This window comes from Rosa rugosa, chromosome 4, assembly GCF_958449725.1.
Source record: "Rosa rugosa chromosome 4, drRosRugo1.1, whole genome shotgun sequence".
Taxonomy (NCBI): domain Eukaryota; kingdom Viridiplantae; phylum Streptophyta; class Magnoliopsida; order Rosales; family Rosaceae; genus Rosa; species Rosa rugosa.
In genome coordinates, this window is record NC_084823.1 from 13,476,781 (window position 1) to 13,497,908 (window position 21,128).

General features: G+C 39.3%; 2 protein-coding genes across 2 annotated transcripts; both read right to left on the reverse strand.

Annotated features, from left to right (window-relative positions):
* Positions 1-946: 946 nt before the first annotated feature.
* Positions 947-1,847, reverse strand: LOC133741724 (ethylene-responsive transcription factor ERF022-like). Its single transcript, XM_062169440.1, has one exon. The coding sequence runs from the start codon at positions 1,803-1,805 to the stop codon at positions 1,221-1,223; it is 585 nt and encodes a 194-aa protein (XP_062025424.1). The 5' UTR covers positions 1,806-1,847; the 3' UTR covers positions 947-1,220.
* Positions 1,848-10,175: 8,328 nt separating this feature from the next.
* Positions 10,176-10,979, reverse strand: LOC133706689 (ethylene-responsive transcription factor ERF022-like). The gene has a single exon (XM_062132233.1). It carries the CDS (start codon positions 10,912-10,914, stop codon positions 10,330-10,332), a length of 585 nt encoding a protein of 194 aa, XP_061988217.1. The 5' UTR covers positions 10,915-10,979; the 3' UTR covers positions 10,176-10,329.
* Positions 10,980-21,128: the final 10,149 nt, after the last annotated feature.

Here is a 21,128-nt window from a genome sequence, read left to right on the forward strand (position 1 = left end):
TGTTCTCATTTCTGGTAATGTAATGACCTGACAAGCTAACTTGGTAAGGTCTACTATATTAACAGACTTTAACATTGCTAATCTTGCCCTTTGCTGTATATCCTCGTTTAATGGGTTTGGGTATACTTTTTCTCCAAAGGTTGTGCAAGTTTTTTGAAAAGAAATGTTTCCTTTAAAAGGGGTGTGTACACAGCTATTTTGGGATATGCAGTCAGCAATGAGAAGGAGATTGCGAGTCATACTGTAGATGAGATATGGCTTCGCCTGGATGTCTTGGATTTTTTCTTTTTGTTTCCTATCATAAATGGACAGTGCGAGGGAGAGAATGTAGGAGAAGGCGAGACACTTCATTCTCCAAAGCAAAATATGAACCATAAATGCCAATAGAGAGAGGTGGGCTGACATTGCCAATCAAACTATACACTCCCCCACCGCCGGTGGTTGTTGGGGTGGTGTAGTTAAGAAGACCCAATTTGTCTCATCAAGTGAAACTTATCATCTAAAAATTAAAATCGGCCAGTAGATCAGTCACTTGGTTTCCTTCTCAAAAGATATGTGAAAGACACATAAATTTGATATTGACTATTATTCTTCTAGTTGGCAAAGTGCTGTGTTGTTTTACCTTTATCTTTAAGTAGGTTTTTAGTTTTTACTTCTCAAAAAAAAAAAAAAAAAAAAAACTATTCTTCTCCGCCAGTAGCTACCAAGGCACCAAATGAGGATATGTAACAAATGAAATCGACATCGAAGAAGAGAGGAGTTGAATTTGTGTCATAAGTTTCCAACTTTGAAATCAAGCAAGTTCGATTATCATAATCACTACCATCACCTCTACGTCTATAAAACCAATATTATCTAGTAAGGGAAGACGAAAAAACGTCAAAGACGTACGCTCTAAAATCTTTATAAACTCCATCATAATGCACCTTAAGACCGTCATTCTTGCTTCCAAACACCATCTGTGTCTAGTTTTCACCAACTCGATCATGATGGGAAGCTGCAAATTAACCTCTCATAAATTCTTGGATTGGAATCGATCAAATTACACTTACGAATTGGAAATCCTAGAAACTACCATCAATTGATCGAGTAGTATACAACTAAAACATAGATTAACATTATTTTGTCTATGTTTTGAATGAATCTGTTGAATATATATATATTGTAGCTAGTTAATTGGCTAGTTACTACATTATCATTTATATGTGAAAAGTACTAAACTAGGAGTCCCAAATGGACTGATGCTGCAAACCATCATCATGATCATCATAGAAACCCATAGACGATGGCATGTCCTCCCCAAAAAACAAAGCCTCATCACGATGAGACATGTACATGTACTGCATCCACATCTTAGGCGAGTCTAATGGCGACTCATTAATCGCCTGAATTTGACTCGGCGACAGTCCCACCGTCACCGGCGCCGCGCCACCACTCGAGCCACCAGCCACCTCCGTCGAAACCGACCCCATTGGCAGTCTCCTAAACCTCATTGCCGCCTCTTGAGCCGCCAACTGCACGTCCGAGGGACTCGAACTCGCTGGCCTCGGAAGACTATCAACCATTTCAGGAAAGTTAAGCAGGACCCCTGGTCCTCTGAGGTGCAATGCCGCCGCATCGTAGGCGGCGGCGGCCATTTCGGGGGCCTCGTAGCTTCCTAGCCATATCCGGGTTTTCTTTCCAGGTTCCCGGATTTCGCACACCCACTTACCCCATTTTCGCTTGCGTACACCTCTGTACTTGACTGCAGGCTCGTGTACTTCCTTCATATCTGCCCGGAGGGTTTGATTAATTTCTTGGGTCATGTACAAGGTTTGATTCTGAGGAAGAAGAGGGGAGATTCAGTGTGTGGAAACGAAGGGGTTTCAGTAAGAATTTGTTAAGTGTCTGAGTGGGGTTATATATATGTTTGTTTTTGTATGCATCGGTGATTATTATAGCATTATTATGAGAGGAGGTGGAGTGCACTTCGATGTAGTTACGTTAAGTGGGAAGATGCTGGCAATGTCAACACGTGCATGATCAATCATTCTTTGAATTTTGAAAGAAGCAATAACATCACGCCACGTGGTTATGTTACGTACACATTTACGTACACACGTATCTATTTTACTGTGCTACCTTAGGAGAAGCTAGGGATAATGATAATCATTTAGCTATCGCATATCAGAAACCAGTCCAATATGAATTTAGGATCATACACCCTCCATTTGCTATCCTTATGGTCATTTTTAGCTGTTGAATACATATTACATAATACTGAATTATTCATCTACCATTAATTAATTTAAAAAATTCGTATATAATATTTTTAACTACGTACCAATTGTATTCAGACTTAACAGAATAACTCTTTTTTAATTACTTTATCTGTCAAAATATACACTTTTCTCTTTTTTTTCTCTTTATGTGTAATTTTGATCACAATTATTATATATTTTTAAATTTTTGTTTAATAATTATTTTTGTAAACAAAATCAAATTGATGATTATTTAATCATTAAATTGCATATGCAAGAAGATATGTTTTATCAAATAAAATTGAAATGAGACTAGAATAGTACTCAAAAGAATAAGGGAATTCATGATTTGGATTCAAGGGAAGACTTACACCTATCTAAAAATGTAAAGGTACACACACGTGTATGCTGTATGCATGACTAATATCTTATTATTACGAATCAAACGTGAAATAATTATTATATAGGTCTACAATGTGAACGAAGCTAATTAATTTTGGTCTCTTGAGGTCAACCGGTCAAACCGACTTCATTATTTTCAGTCAAAATAGTTTCCAAAAGTGAAACAGCTGTATCAAGCTCACCAAACAACATTGAAATTGAAATGCATGCAGTCGATTTCTAGAGAATTTGATCCATCACCTGCAAATATTGCACCACCGTCCTTCACCGTACTACGTCCTCCACAATCGTACGGTTTGCGTGTTGCTGATAATGAATAATCTCCGACTCACTGACAGAGTTTTTGTTTGTCTTTTGTGTTGACATGTACTACCACACAATTGTACCTAGAGATACAAAGAAGCACGTCGACAGTCGCTGTCTCATTGAATGAGCTCATTATGTGGTACACACTACTGCGTATAATGATCTATCGGCTCTTACATCTAAAGTTTTAAGACTTCAAAATATTGAACTTTCGATCGCTAGAAACACAATCACATAATATATCGATACATTATATATGGATACATTAAGTAGACTAGTTTAAAGTACAGGTAGACTATCTCGATTTAGATATAAACTACTTTGAGATCAAGTCAAGGTAGTTTACTAATTATTAATACACAGATAAATCTACCTCTGTTATTTGATGAATCTGTACATTAATGTACCGTGAAATTTTCCATCACATTATTACAAAATAATGAAGAACATTAGAATATTAATTGCCTAATGAGACCGTTCCTTTATTTCTTATAATTAGCAAGCTCTGGATTTCATATTTAGATGTCAATGATCCTAATCTCACCAAACTGAAAGATTTTAGTTGATTGTTCCTTCATTTTGCAAGCAAAACCTAAAGTTATCACGTCTAATTAGACAATAATTTAAGTATAATTTTACCTAATTACAATCCATTGAAACGCCATTATGCGTAAACCTTAACATGCAGTTGGTCTTTAGTATCCTTATCGATTTGAATGAATGTCTAAATAAAAGTTCTACATCATCACTTGGACGATTACATGACAACTATAAGCATGAATGCAGTTTAAGGTTTTATGAGCTCTGTTGAGATTAAGAATTTGATATAAGGTATTACCAAAAACAAACAGAATGACAACTATAAACAGACATGAATTGAATTGAAAGTAGTGGAATCTGGATAAATGTTTGAAGTTCTTGAAGTTGTCTAAGTTTGTTTTTTTTTTTTTTAAAGAAGGCAATAGCCAATATATTGATGAAAAGCCAGAATTGTTTGGACCCAAAATGAACATTTTGGCCTGACAAGGCGTGTCTTGGAGAAATTGAGCCAATGTCAGTGGCTCAAGCTATATATTGTCGACAAGCTCGAAATATATATTTAGAGGCTAAATAAAGCCTACTATGGAAGTATGACAAGTCAACTTTAGCATATTTTCCTACTTCGGCTAGGAAAAAACCGAGCTAGACAAGGAAGGAGGGGTGGCAGACTAACCAAATGAAATCGAAATGTGCTGAAACTTTCCAGATCCATTCTAGACAGCCCAAGGATCATTTCTTATGAAGAGTGCCAGAGATGTTTTTGAGTGGAAGGCCTTCAAACAATCAGTCCAATCTTTTGCAGAAGCAAAACTGGAAAACTGGACCTGTAAGAGGTCCAGCAGCGTTTTCGGCCCAACCACTATACCAAAAATTCTGAAATTTTGCCAGGGTGATCTACACTCATAATGGAACATTTTTTATGAAGAGGTCATAGTGAAATTTGGAATGCTTGTTGGAGAAATAATTGAAGGAATAAAGGGGCAGAAACTGACCTAAAACCAGCTCAATATTCACATGTTCATGTTTCCTACCCACATGAAGAAAGCTAGATGCTTTTCTTCTTTTCCTTGGATATATTTTTCAAGACAATCTCTTTAATAGATCATCATCACTTCCATGTTGTTGCACCTTCATGCCTTGCTTTCATTTCATCATTTCTCTATCTTTTCCATATTTTACAAATCACTTTCATATTCCACTTTCATTATTTTTCTTCCCCTCATCATTTCACTCTTCTTTTTCTTCCCTATATAAACACCTTCTCTTCTCATTCTAAATCACACATTCACAACACAACAACAACATCTCTAAGATGATCTAAGTTCTCTCTAGAGCAAACCTCTCTAAGAGCAACTCCTCTCCCTCTCCTTCTCTTTCTCTTAGCGGTGATCTCACTCCTAGTCCTAGTCTTCTCAGAAGCCGACTTTCAGTGCCACCAAACCCTCTGTCAACGTGCTTCGGTCCTAGTCTCCTCGGGAGCCGACGGTAGTGCCGCGACCACAACGGTTACAGAACCAGCCAAGCAAGGGTAACGCCCTAGCAACAACAGAGACATTCACATTCAACAACAACATCTCTAAGATGATCTAAGTTCTCTCTAGAGCAAACCTCTCTAAGAGCAACTCCTCTCATTCTCTTTCTCTTAGCGGTGATCACACTCCTAGTCCTAGTCTTCTCAGAAGCCGACCTTCAGTGCCACCAAACCCTCTGTCAACGTGCTTCGGTCCTAGTCTCCTCGGGAGCCGACGGTAGTGCCACGACCACAACGGTTACAGAACCAGCCAAGCAAGGGTAACGCCCTAGCAACCCAGCCAAGCTAAAGTCACGCTTTAGCAAGATCTCAACACTTCCCGGTGATGTCGCTCTGCTCGATCTACAATATTGAGTATCGATTGTGTTAACAAGAAGAAAATTCAGCAAAGTCCTCACCACGAGGCAGAAAGAATCCCCACGACGAGGTTGGTGCTCTCCTCGTCTACAATCGCTTGAAAAGAAGTCAGGTCAAGGGACACCCCCGACGACCGCACCCGAACGGTGCTGGCACGCCCGCGCAGAAAAGAGACTGTTGACCAGCTGCAGCAAAATTGGAGCCAAACAAGAATGACCATTACATACTCTTCCGCTGCCATCTAGACAAACAAGAAAATGTGTTAGTACCCACAGTGATACATAAAACTAGGTCACTAATTAGACATTGAATACATCGTAGACATAGCGGGATCCCCCTTTGGTACTATGCCGAAGGCGCTAGAAGGCCCCGTCCTCCCAACCTAACTCATAAAACAGTAAATCTAGTCGCCTAGAGACCTCAATTGGTGTACAACTAGAGACATTGAGAATTAAATCGACAAAAACCAAGACCAAATACTAAAACTAGATAGGAAAAAATTCCACTAGACTGCCTCAAAAAAGGCCTAAATGAAACTAGAAAATAAACAAAAGCAAACTAATGGCCCAAATGGCCCAAAGAGAGCAGAGCCCTAGGCCCAAGCTGACCCAGCCCTGTTGCGCTCCTGTTGTGCTTCCGTCTTCCCGTGTTAAGGACGCCGCACGCCGCAAGCCAGCCACCGCCACACCTGCACCATACCGTCGCCGCCCACTTCAAGGACCACCGCTACACCACAGCGCCACCACCGCGAGGACAACAAATAACCTGAACAACACCAGACCCAATCCAAAAAGAAAAGATCCTGTGCCCCTAGAGCACCGGCTGCATCCCGTGATGTCGCTGCGCTGCCGCCGTTGCCAGAACACCAGCCCGCGTCATCCCTTGAACCGGATCCACGACTCCCCCAGCCACATAGAAGTTTCGACCCAAGCAAAACCAGATTAGACGAAAACTTCGTGCCACTGCAGATCCATGAACCCAGTGCACCCCTAGACCATCATCACCCGTCCGGCAGCCTCACAGCGACTACGAGACAAGCCCCACCGAAGCAGAGGGCCGCCGGACGAGAGGACCTCGGCTGAAAGCTAGACCAAAGTAGGTGCGCGTGCAGCGCCTTGGAGTTTAGGGTTTTTCCGCAATGAAGTTGTCTAAGTTTGTTTGTACTGCATCATCTAGTGATATTAGTCTTAATAGTTGTGAGGAAGAATGCATACAGGCATGTTGGCTCAGGGCTTAGTTCTTTTACAAACCATTTACATGAGACATAATGATCAGTGATCAATATGAAAACATAATCGATGCAGACCTAATTAAAGTCACAAAAAAAGGAGATAGAAGTTCAAATCAGATGATAAGCAAGTCAGAAAATCTTCAAGGAGCAAGCAAGGTACAGACTTTGACATCGATATTCACTAACACAAATGATTCAAATCCAACATACTCAGCAGTGCACAAAAAGAAAAAAGAAAAAAAAAATAAATCAAAATCAAAACCAAAGAGAGCTACAAATGCAAAGTTACCAATAATGTATGCTAAAGTGCGTTCAGGCATGAGTAATAAAACTGAGTTAAGAAACAGAAGCAAGCAAAGCAAATAGGAAAAAGTTGAGATACGAAAAGCTAGTGATGAGAGATCAAGCTGCAGGGCAAGGCATCTAAATCTAAACAGAGAGTTAACACGCAAAGTATAGATATATGGTTGTATATTAAGCAGGTAGCTTACTATGGATGTGTAAAATCTCACGCTTGCAAAAACCCTACGCAATACCTCAGCTGATCTGAAGCAGTTAGCAGACCAGAGTTCGTCGTCATATTCCTCCTTTACTAAGATTACTTAAAGGTCAGCGCGTATACGAAGAATAGCTAGATACCAAGGCTTATTCTACAATCATATGCATATTCCTTTCTAAGGTGCACCGATACTTATATAATTGGTTGCTATATTCCTTTCTCTGTTGCATGACAATTTTCTCGAGTAGAAATATTGATTATGTTCTAATTGACGGACTCTCCTGGTTTCTCAGCAGGGTTGAAACAGAGATACAGATAGACTCACAGAGTGATGAGGAGATAACCATGATCACCTGAAACTGTAAAGCTTAAAGGCTACTACTGTAAATATTTGACTGAGAGGGAATTGAGTTCCTCTTCCACTGAAAGCAGGACACTATTTGCTATTTCTAACAAATCATTATAGTTTTATTTCTGGTTGTTATCTGCGATAATTAGTGAATCGCTTTTGAGGCTTTAGCTTCAGGTCTTAGGAGACATGGCAAGAGTTACAGATTAAGATGACGCCCGAAACTATCTCAAGTCTAACATGAAACATGGAGAGTTTTCTTATATGGAGATGTGGCAAGAGTTAAAGATTCAGATATAACCTCTTTGCTAGCATTAGAATTTGAAAGCAGGTGCCCTGAACTTATCTTCCACATTTTCTTTCTACTACAAAAACTAGTAAAATTCATTAGAGAACAAAAACCCCCCACAAGACTCATCATTTTTCTCTTTCTGGCAAAATAGTGTGATTAGAGAAAAAACTAATATTTTCTGCATTCATGCCAACTTTATATTTCTTCTTACGGATCATGTCATGACATGACCAGAGTGCAGGCAGTCAATTATAGCTCCTCAATTCCGGCCCCGAAAGGACTGATAATGATGTTATAATTGTTGCACACTAAGCTGAAAAAGAAGCTCAGTACAGGCAGAGTTCTTCATTACTCAGTCATCATATCATCTCTTTTTCATCAAACTTCAATCCGGCTCAAGCTATGGCTTTACATTTCTGTTTCTATTTGTTCAAGTTACAGGAAAGTGGAAAGAAGTTTAATTATAACATGTACAAAACTAGTGATAGTTATTTGTTATTTCACACATTTTTAAACTTTAAAAATAGGACCCAGAAAGGAACTTTCTTTTCCTAGGGCCATGCATGCACCAAGTCTTTTGCAATACTCTAGATTCTTTAATTTTCTGTACTTGAGACTATGAGCAGATTATGTTAAATGAGAATCAAACTATATTGATCTGTAACTATGATTTTTTGTAGAAAATGTTGCCAGGGCACCCTTTTGGCAGGTCAAACCTCAGAGTACAGTGGATCAGCAGAACATGACACTCAGGTACCTTTGTTGTATGCAAAAATCTGTAAAAACCTTTCACTATGTAATATTAAATTCATATTCTTGTAATCCATTACAAACAAATTCTTCAGCTATGAATCTGATATAGATCAAAATCTACTTTGTAGGCAATCTAGAAGCATGGAGACTGCAAAATTGCATCCGAGTTGTCAGTTGGTGATTAATCAGTAAAGAGATCAGGTACTAATAATTAACCGTAAGCTAGATATATCTCGAACGGCTTATATATATATATATATCACCATGCAAGGAGGTTTATAAGTGTTTGTGATTTTGCTGAAAGCTTGGCAGTTAGCTCGCAGGGCATTTTTATATGGTGTCAATAATACCTGTTGTAGATGTCCTATGCTTTTATCAATTTAATCAAGTCTTAAAACTTTGTTTGGATGAAGAGCAACTGCAGGTTGTGAGTTAAGTTGCAATTGCTAAAGAAGGCATTTCTGTCTATATTTCCTATTAATCAGTCATTGTTGTTTGAAGAGCAATTTGTCGTATGATGTAGGTTTTGTCTTCCTCATGTAGTTTACTTTAGATTATTCTGCACAATGTAACTTCAAGGCGCACATTCTGAATTTTGTGTCGGAAAATTTTACATTTCAACTGATTGCTACAAAGCTGCGTGTTTGATTATTTGCATGTGCAATAAGACTGTTATTGTTTCAACTTTTCTGAAGATTACATGTCTCTCCGATCTTGTTAGATTGGAAGGCTGCTGTAATCTCATTGCTCTTGTAGGGTTGTTTGTATTCTTCATAGTCCTTTTGTTGCTGTTGGTTGTTTGGTCTTTTTTATATAGCTCACGCACAGCTATTTTGGGATATGCAGTCAGCAATGAGAAGGAGATTGTGAATCATATTGCAGATGAGATCTGGCTTAGCCTGGATGTCTTGGATTTTTTCTTTTTGTTTCCTATCAAACCTGGACAGTGCGAGGGAGAGAATATATACAAATACTAGGGGGGGATATATATAAACCTTATCTCATTGAAAATGTAGGAGAAGGCGAGACAAGTACGCAACCCACCATTCTCCGGAGCAAAATATGAACCATATATGCCAATACTCCAATAGAGAAAGAGGTGGGCTGACATTGCCAATCAAAATATACCATCTAAGGGGGAAATTAAGAAGACCCAATTTGTCTCTAATACAATAGTGATGATTGAAAATTGATCTTGCCAGCAAGTGAAGCTTGTCATCGAAAAATTAAAATCGGTCAATAGATCAGTCACTCGGTTCATTTCTTGAAAGATATGTGAAAAACAATGGCAATTTGATATAGACAACTATTCTTTTCCACCAATAGCTATCAAGGCACCAGATGAGGACATCTAACAAATGAAATTTGAAATCGAAGAAGAGATCGAGGAGTTGAATTCTTGTCATATGTTTCCAACTTTGAAACCAAGCAAGTTCGATTATCATAATCACCACCATCACCTCTACGTCAATAATAAGGGAAGACCGAAAAGCATCAACAATGTATGCTCTAAAATCTCGATAAACTCCATAATAATGTACCTTAAGAGCCTGATTCTTGCTTCCAAACACTGTGTGTCTAGTTTTCACCAACTCGATCATAATGAGAAGCTGCAAATAAACCTCTCCTAAATTCTTGGATTGGACTCGATCAAATTGCACTTACGAATTGGAAATCCTAGAAACTACCATCAATTGATCGATAGTAAGTACACAACTAAAACATAGATAATATTATTTTGTCTATGTTCTAAATGAATCTGTTGAATATATCGTAGCTAGTTAATTGGCTAGTTACTACATTGTCATTTATATATGAAAAGTAATAAACTAGGAGTCCCAAATGGACTGATGCTGCAAACCATCATCATGATCATCATAGAAACCCATAGACGATGGCATGTCCTCCCCAAAAAACAAAGCCTCATCACGATGAGACATGTACATGTACTGCATCCACATCTTAGGCGAGTCCAATGGTGACTCATTAATCGCCTGAATTTGACTCGGCGACAGTCCCACCGTCTCCGGGACCGCGTCACCAGTCGAGCCACCAGCCACCTCCGTCGAAACCGACCCCATCGGCAGTCTCCTAAACCTCATTGCCGCCTCTTGAGCCGCCAACTGCACGTCCGAGGGACTCGAACTCGCTGGCCTCGGAAGACTATCAACCATTTCAGGAAAGTTAAGCAACACCCCTGGTCCTCTGAGGTGCAACGCCGCCGCATCGTAGGCAGCGGCAGCCATTTCAGGGGCCTCGTAGCTTCCTAGCCATATCCGGGTTTTCTTTCCCGGTTCCCGGATTTCGGACACCCATTTACCCCATTTTCGCTTGCGTACGCCTCTGTACTTGGGCGCAGGCTCGTGTACTTCCTCCATATCTGCCCGGAGGGTTTGATTAATTTCTTGGGTCATGTACCGATATACGAGGTTTGATTCTGAGGAAGAAGAGAGGAGATTCAGTGTGTGGAAACGAAGGGGTTTCAGTAAGAATTTGTTTAGTGTCTGAGTGGGGTTATATATGATTGTTTATTTATGCATCGGTGATTATTATAGAATTATTATGAGAGGAGGTGGAGTGAGCTTCCATGTAGTTACGCTTAAGTGGGAAGATGCTGGCAATTTTAACACGTGCATGAATTGTTTTGGAATTTTGAAAGAAGCAATCACATCATGCCATGTGGTTATGTTACGTACATATTTACGTACACACGTATCTATATTACTATGCTAGGGAGAAGCATAGTAATATAGACACGTATCTATATTAGGAGAAGCTAGGGATGATAAATGATAGCTATCGAATATGAAACCAGTCCAATATGGATCATACACCATCCTTTGTTATCTTTATGGTCACTTTTAGCCATTACATATATGTTACATAATATCCAATTATTCATCTATTACATTTAATTAATTTAGAAAATCGTATATAATTTTTCTAACTACGAACCATCATTATATTCACACTTAACAAATAACTGTTTGTTAATTACTTTATGTGTAAAAACACACACACTTCTCTTTCTTTTTCTTTATGTGTAGTTTTGATCGCAACTATTATATATTTTTAAAATTTATATAAACGAAATCAAATTTATAATGATTTGATCATTATTTGCATATACAACTAGATATATTTTATCAAATAACATTGAAATGAGACTAGAATAGTACTCAAAAGACTAGGGGAATTCATGATTTGGATTCAAGGTGAGAAGACTTAAATCTATCCAAAAAAATATAGGTACACACACGTGCATGCATGACTTATATCTCATTACTACGAATCAACATGAAATAATTAATATATACGTCTACGACAATGTGAACGAAGCTACTTAATTTTGGTCTGATGAGGTCAATCGGTCAAACCGACTTCACTATTTTCAGTCAAAATAGTATCCAAAAGTGGAACAGCTGTATCAAGCTCGCTAGCTTGTTGAGAAAAAAGCCAGCTTCCATTTTGTCACCGTTACCTCACCAAACAGCATTGAAATTGAAATGCATGAAGTCGACTTCTACGAGAATTTGACTCCATCACTGCAGTTATCGCACCACCGTCTTTCGCCGTACTACGTCCTCCATAATTGTACGGTTGGAAAAAATTCACCAACGGTGTCTGGACACTTAGGGGACTTTCAGAATGATACCTGAACTTACAAAGTTATCAATGTGATACCTGGACTCATTTTTTCGTATCAACATCGTACCTATGACCAATTTCCGTAACGGCTCCGTGACGGAAATTGGCCGTAGGTATCACATTGATACGAAAAAATGAGTCCAGGTATCACATTGATAACTTTGTAAGTTCAGGTATCATTCTGAAAGTCCCTAAGTGTCCAGACACCGTTGGTGAATTTTTCCTAATTTTTCACGTGCAATGCACGTGAGTCACTTAAAGAAGACAAAATGACCGATTTACCCTCAAATTCTTTCTTTCTTATCTTTTCTTTCTTTCTTTATTCTTCTTTCTTTATTTCTTTCTTTCTTCTTCTTCTTTTCTGGTTTCTTCTTCCCCTGATTTGAATCATCAAGATTCAAATCATCTTGCTCGTCCGATTCCCACCGCCGATGCGTCTCAATCTACCTTCATGCACCACAGATGTTTCTGGTTCCCCCAACTTCAAATCCTATAGCAAATTGAAATTGTGCATTGAGGCTTCACCGCTCACTCCGAGTTCATCCCCGCCGCCGTCGCCAATGACTTGACCACAACAACCTCCACCACCGCACAACAACGTCATCCTCCGCTGCTTCTCGATTGGGTTTGGGGATAAGGACTGCTTCTTCCTCCACTGCTAGCGAAATCGTGGAGGCTCAAGGCCACATTCTAAGGGCCACCGGCCGGAAGGACAGCCACAACAAGGTTTGCACCACCAAAGGCCCCAGGGATCGCAGCATCAGGCTCGTCGCCCACACCGCCATTCAATTCTACGACATGCAGGACCGGCTTGGATACGACCAGCCTAGCAAGGTCGTCGATTGGCTAATCAACATTTTCTCCGACAATGCCGATATCCTCCGCGCAGGACACGCAGAACGTGAGCCTCAATTTCTCGATGGTGGAGGCTCCGAGTCCTTTGTTTACTAATCGGCGAGGCACAATGGTGGGTAGCAGCGGAGTGGCGAAGCTGGTGAATAAGAACAGCTCGAATTTTCTGCAGGTGAGGATGGTGTGGAGGCCGAAGTTGTTAATCTTTGTCTGCCTAAAATTGCCTCTGATCGAAGTTGGGCTAGAGGCCGAAGTTGTCGGCTAAACCGATGAAGTTGCAGGTGAGGATGGTGTGGAGGTGGTGTTGCATGTCGGGAAGAAGGAGAGGATGGAGGGGTGTGATTGGAGCTGTGATTTGAGAGTGGAGGGCTGGCGGGCTCTGAGTTTCTGATCAATGGTGTATAAAAGGGGGTCTGAGGAGAGAACGAGAGTGGTGGTGGTCAAGTCATTGGTGGCGGCGGCGGGGATGAACTCAAAGTGAGCGGTGAAGCCTCAATCCACAATTTCAATTTGCTATAGGATTTGAAGTTGGGGGAACCAGAAACATCTGTGGTGCATGAAGGTGGATTGAGACGCAGCGGCGGTGTTTGATCGGCGATCGGCGGTGGGAATCGGACGAGCAAGATGATTTGAATCTTGATGATTCAAATCAGGGGAAGAAGAAACCAGAAAAGAAGAAGAAGAAGAAAGAAAGAAAGAAAGAAGAATAAAGAAAAAAAGAAAAGAAAAGAAAGAAAGAATTTGAGGGTAAATCGGTCATTTTGTCTTCATTAAGTGACTCACGTGCATTGCACGTGCAAAATTGGGAAAAATTCACCAACGGTGTCTGGACACTTAGGGATTTTCAGAATGATACCTGAACTTACAAAGTTATCAATGTGATACCTGGACTCATTTTTTCGTATCAATGTGATACCTACGGCTAATTTCCGTCACGGAGCCGTTACGGAAATTGGTCATAGGTACGATGTTGATACGAAAAAATGAGTCCAGGTATCACATTGATAACTTTGTAAGTTCAGGTATCATTCTGAAAGTCCCCTAAGTGTCCAGACACCGTTGGTGAATTTTTCCCTTGTACGGTTTGCGTGTTGCTGATAATGAAGGTACTCTCCGACTCACTGACAGAGTTTTTGTTTATCTTTTGTGTCGACAGTACTACTACACAAGTACCGAGAAATACAAAAGAGCGCGTCGGCAATTGTTGTCTCATTGAACTACCTCGTTGTGTGGGACACACTACTGTAAATAATAACTAATCTAATGGCTCTTAAGTCCGAAGTTTCAAAACTTCAAAATATTGAACTTTCGCTAGAAACACAATCACATAATGTATCGATACACAATCACAACTTTCCATTATATCATTACAAAATAATGAACATTAGAACATTAATTGCGTAATGAGGTCTTAATTTCCTTTAATAATTATAATTAGCGAGCACCAGATGTCAATAAATTAGATGTCAATGGTCATAATCTCACCAAACTGAAAGATTTTAGTTGATTTTTACTTCATTTTGCAAGCAAAACCTAAAGTCATCTCGTGTAATTAGACAATAATTTAATTATAATTCTACCTAATTATAAACTTCTGGAATGCTATTATGCATCAGCTGGTAAGGTTTGTCTTTAATCCTTATTGATTTGTATGAATGTCCAAATAAAAGTCTTACATCACTTGGACGATTGCGTGACTGCAGGGTTAAGAGGCTCATTGACATTGGTACTTGGAATAGCAAATTAGGAAACGTTAATACTCACCAATGCCGCTTTGACCTAGTCCGCATCAGCCATAATTTTGATCGTCGAGAACCTGCAAGAATTTTTGTCACCATCTTTACCGGAGAAGAAGACACTGGTTGTTGAAAGTTCAAATTAGCAAAGGAATTAGGGATCACAACCATAGAGATCGTGGCCTGAATAACCCCGTAAACCCTAAACTATTACACAAGCCTGGCCTAGAGGTCTTGGATTAGTAAAGCAGAGACCCGCTGCCTCAGGGTGTTGAGCTGAGCCAAAACCACTAGCGGTCCTAGACCGGCTAAGGGAGAAGACAGACGGATGAACCAACTCAACTTACTGAAGCCTCGTAATTTGGTAATCCGAGAAGGTCCATAACCCTGAAAAGCAATCGACCATGTTCCAAAATTCAACATTTAGGGCGGATACCCACCACCCTCGCTCAGCCTCCTTAAGAGCTATTTAGCCCCCCTAATAAACCTCCATTAGCCTCCTTTAGCAGAATTATGGGACTGATTATATGTAGCATCCCGTAGGAGGGGTCCCACAGCATCGTGACCCCGAGCCAATGAGACACCGACATGTCACGTATAACATCCCGATAACTCATTGACCCTAAACTGCAAGGCCTTTTGGGTTTATGTTGTTGTTTTCCAAAACATTTTATTAAGCAAATCATTCTAGCAACCCAAAGACTTGAGCGGAAGTTAAAAAGAGTTATAGGCTTTGGGCACACAATCGAAGTCCAACTTGAAATATTTACAACTAAACTACAATAAACATGAGAGACACGCCCCAAGGTTGTGGATCTCTCTAATTGAATAGCAAACAAACAGAAAGTAAATGAATTGGACACCTTCAAAATCCGAACGAAAATGCAAAGACCTTTGTTTCATAAAGTTAAACAAAGTATGCCAAGCCAACCACGTGCCTCCATTTCTAGCTCCTCGATCACATGCTCGAAACTTGCACACTGTTGTAGGGGTGAGCTTTCGTCCTCGCTTACCCAATAAGGGCCGACCTTACCATGCTAGGTTTGAAAATAATATACTTGAAAAATATTTACTACATAGTATTGCGCACGTTAATCGAAAACATTTGAAAATGCGGCAACCACAAACATTTATTTCCTTTTATAAAGCATATGCAATATGCTAAATCAACCTGAGCTCAGAGATACTCACCTACAGGATTTCTAACTCATCTGTGACCGAAATCCTGGTTTCCTGTACTCGGTAAACCAGGTCAACTGCCGATCATAGCCAAATCCATCAACATTATCCATTCACTTTCCTTACCTGCGATGGGCAGCGAGAGTGTCCATTTACTGACCCAATGCCATATGACGTCATTGTCGATTCCCTACGTACACTATTAAGGTGACACCGGCTCGACACAACATATGGTCATATCGCCCCTCCAGAGGTTCACGGTTTCGACACCTTAGGAAGTATTGCTCCTATCACTCTTAGGGCACAACAATCATGCAATATCTCATCATAACAAGCAATGTCTAGCCTCGAGTTTCATTTAATTTTGATAATCAACAATTCAATGCAGTAAAAATCATCGAGGCATCGACTATGGCATCCACAAACACTTTTGCAGGTAACAATATATATATAAGCATATACACACACAAGAAAGCCACTAACAAGATAGGGACGGCTCACCCTACGTTTCCGACTTTCAATACTTTGTCCAATTCCATGTGCACACGCTCGAGTTCTTTTTGATAAAAACTAGATCCGATAAGTAATTAAATCAGAATTTCAAATTGTTCAATTCCCTTTTAAGTTACCAATTTATATCTAACCAATAATTAATGGTAACAATTCCCGAACAATTCACTTAACGTAGTAAGATCATTCGGGATATGGTGACTACACTTCTTTCCATATTATATTTTGGGTTAACCTATTTCACCCTATTATATATTTAGCACTTCAACCTTTTGCAAACAAATGCAATTACCGTTCCCAAATGATTCTGTTTCTTAGGTCATTACGGGATATGGTAACTAAAAAAACACTTCAATCGTAATTTATTTCATTTATTGAAATCAAATATCCAAACTCATCCAAACCACATAAGGTCCACAATTGTTACTTCTAATTTCCACTTGACATTAGGTATCACTCAAATTCCTTGTTTTCCTTATCACTAACTTCTTTAAAGAATTCACCTTGCAATGTGACAACCCCAAATTGATTACAGATTTACCATGTTAATATCCCCAAATCAAATCTCTCTTTACATCAAGTTAATTCATTCTTGTCAAGGACTAAAAAATCGATAATATCCTCAAAATTTCCTTGATATTTCCTTTTTTTAGGGTCTCGATATATCTTTAACTTACCAAGATAATATTGTGAGAAATTTTTAAAATTTCGCGATATTTCCTGAAATATTCTAAGTTTTTGCGATATTACCTGAAATATTCAAAATTTTGGCAAAATTCCTGACATTCTCTGAAAATTCTGAGATTATTGTCACCTCTCGATATGTGGGTTGGTCAGAAAGTATTTTGACCAAAATTGAAGTCAAATTTTGACGAGGTTGGGGTTCGAACCTGATACCTCGTGAAAACTATCCCTTGTCCTTATCCAATTCGACTAAACTGTATGACATCTAAAAAGGAAAATTTTAAAAATTTATAGGGTCATGTATCGCTCTTTGAGTCTTTTCCCTCCATGGTCCATGCTTATAAATCTTCTGATTATCTAATTTGCTAACTAGTAAACATTTGGCTCTATTAAAAAAAAAAAAAAAACTTTTCTATGTATTTCTATGGACCATTTTCTACTTCTTTTTCTATTTGTTTGAAGACCGATGTTTATTTTAACATATCTATTTAATTGTAAAATATTATTATAATTAATAGTTAACTCTCCTAATCTCCTATTCAAGTCATTTTGAGATTTCTCATGTAGAATTTCATTTATTTGTCATGTCAGTGTATCTTATTATACTCTAAATTACTACAATCATTATACAATTAAGTTTATCAAACATTTTTTTGAAATACTATATGTAACTGATCATGTAAACATTTTATGAAAATTCATTAATGATTTCCATGTTACTTTCTAAATTTCCATCATTTTTTTCGAAAATTTACTTAGATCGAAATTTCCTCGATATTTCCATTTTTTGGACTATCGATATGTCCTCGATATTCGATATTTTGATTCTTGATTCTTGTCCACAATCCAACCAAGTTTGCGAACATAATTGACAATTCAATGAAGCATTATCCATTCAAGCAGCATGCTAAAATTCGTTCCATCCAGTAACATAAGAATTTTAAAGTACAATCTCCACACCAAATTCCGTAGCTTGGCAGGGGCCGATGTTTACCATTTCTTCTTTTCCAGAACCAAGGAGAATCCAATTCTATTGCTCTGGTTTGGGTATTCTTTCACCATCGGTTCCTTTCAAATCTCTAACAGATAAAACAGGATCAATAATCGATTTTTCAACCAATTCATATCCAAAACAAAGTCTCGAGATTCTTACTATTCCTCAACATCAATTAACTGACCCAGAAGCTCCTCTCCTCCAAAACTCTAAATTCCCAAACTTCACAGACCTCAAAAGTCCTCTAAATTGAACAATCCGAAATTAGGGTTTTCAGTCCACATTAGAATAGAGGCGTCAACCAAAAAGAAGACACGACAATTACCTAATAGAGGTGGAATGGAAATCCGGCGGTCGTGAGCGACGGAGCTACGGTGGTCCACGCGCATGCTGCGGCTCGTGCAGTGCGTGTGGCGTCTATGGTCGAAGCCGGAGGTCGGGGCCATAGGGCTTTCGTAGACAGTGAGGTACTGACTCTACTTTTAGGGGAGATCATGCTCAATTTGAAGTGGAAATCAAACATTGAAACAATGCAGAATGGGGAGCTCCGGCGACAACGCCTACGACGTCTTCCGGCTTCGGCTGGTGATGAGATGTTTGGGGCTTGACGGTCGGCTCTCTCTCTAAGCTCACTGGTGGCGGCAGTGTATTAAAAAGGTGGCTGAAAATCGATGGAGGTTAAGAGGCAGAGGCGTCGAGACTTTGGTGGTCGCGTGTGGACGCTGGCCTTGGTGCATGTCGGTGGTTCTTCTTGGTCGTTGATCAAATTTCGGCTAGGGTTGGATTGGTGGTGGCGGTGATCATAGGAAAAGGCCGGAAACAGGTGACAGTTGAGAGGGAGCGGTGTCTCGCAAGCTTGAGGAGAGCGTGTGGAGATCGGGGTTGATGCATGGCTTCGATTTCTCTTGGGTTTGGGTCGGATTCAGGTGTTGCATTGATTGTTGGAGGAGGTGTTGTATGGTGGTGGCCGGAGATAGTGTTTTCCGGTGCTGGCAGTAGAAGGACGAGAGAGAGGTCGGGGGGATAGAGAGAAAGAAGGAAGGACGCGGCTGAGAGGGAGAGAGGTTCTAGGGTTTTCACCCTAAGTTTTCTATTTGTACTTGTGTGCCAGAAATGTCGAATTTGCCTCTTTCGACGAGTTACGCAATTTCCCTAACTGATTACTTCCTAAGTTATTTCTCGGCTCCGTCCTAGGCCCAAATGGAAGAACATTGGCCCAAACTTAAATTGTCGGGCCAATAGGTGGTCTCGTGATCAAAATAATTTCCGAAATCAATTTCTTTACTTAAATCACTTTGCGAAAAAATCTTATTGACGAAAATTTACCTTCGAAAAGTAATTAAAATTTCCGGGACCTCACATTATAATGCCTTTTTAACGTCTATTAAAACACTTCAATAGTTGCAGAGAGCTAAGAGTACTACATGCATGCTTGCCTCCTTTTGAAATTGCATGTATAATACAACAGCATCATACTTATGCCACGAACAAGGGCACAAGGATATAAAATTATAGGGGACGAGTTTGGAGGACCAATTAAGACTTCGACGTTGTAGCTTGAACAAGAATATTGATGCAAGCGGGCTATTGAAGAGTGAAGTTCTCACATCCGGAAAGTGACCAAAAAAAAAAAAATATAATGTATAAGTATTCGAATTACTCTTAATTGCACCAAAGCATTTGGAGATACAATCTATACCTTATATTTAATTAAATTGAGACAATTCCACGAATGATGCATGTTGCTGTTTAACACAAAGTTTTTATATATAAAGTAGACCAGCTTGCATGGTAATACTGAATTGCTGATCCAAAGATACCTGAACTTGGTTGCCACAATAAGAACATATATACCAGTTAAATGCTTACTAGGGATGTAACCCATCATTCATTGAGCCCAACACAAACTGTCTGCTTTTTTATATTTAGCGATTAATAGAATCATTATCATCATCATCATTATTTGATTTATTTTTATTTTTATAGCATTCAACAAACTCTCAACTTCTAGACTAATCGTCAAACACCACTCAAACACAAACCCAACATATATTTGATGAGTTTCTTTTGGTCTGATCCTCTGAAACTTAGAGTAAGAAGATTATAGAGCATCAAGTCCTTTTATGTAATCTCTCATCTTTCTAAATCCACAGTAGCACTAAAAGCACCATCATTTGCACTCCGATAAGTTTCAGCGCAACTTCTAACGATCTTCCGAAATGTAAGTTTCTCCCTTTCTCTCCCCATTGACTTCGTACTTTGCAAGTGTTAGGAAATTAATCCCCTACCACACAAGTACTAGTAGTAGAGATGGAAAGAAGAAACAACCAAGTCAAGAAGACAACAAGATTTAACAAGGTTCGGCCAAAATATATACCTATGTCCTCAGAGAGCCTTCATCTTCACTATGAGAGAATTACACAAGTACAAGATTACATCGCTCAAGTTTATGCCCAACCCAAACCCGTGTATCCTATAGATCGAATACCCCTTGTATACCCACTCCGATCCTAGAAAATCACTTTACCCCAAAAGCTATACACACCCTTGAACACACCCCTATCTTCTACATCTTGAAGATCCTTAGAGTTACCTCCACACAAGCTTTTTATATTTATACCATTAATAGAAGCCTCTAGAGTCACTTCATCAATGCTCATTCATGAATCAACCACCTATCTCCCACATTAACTACCTAGGAAGACTAAAAGGTCAATACATGAATTTAATCATGCATTTATTCCCAATGCATCAATTTGACCATGCATTTATACCCAATGCATGTACTTGACTATGCACCAATTTCCCATGCAATAAGTTGTCATCTTGAATGCACAAACCATTAATATGATGTTATGCCATGTAAAATATCTCCACCAATGAGGGATATGCACCAAACCTAACAGCAAGTGTGAGTTTTCCAATTACATTTGATTACCTCTGAGAATATAAATGTACTCTTACAGTAATCAATATTGAGGAGAAAACCACGGCAAGTGATTTATTGGATGCACTAGATCTGCTC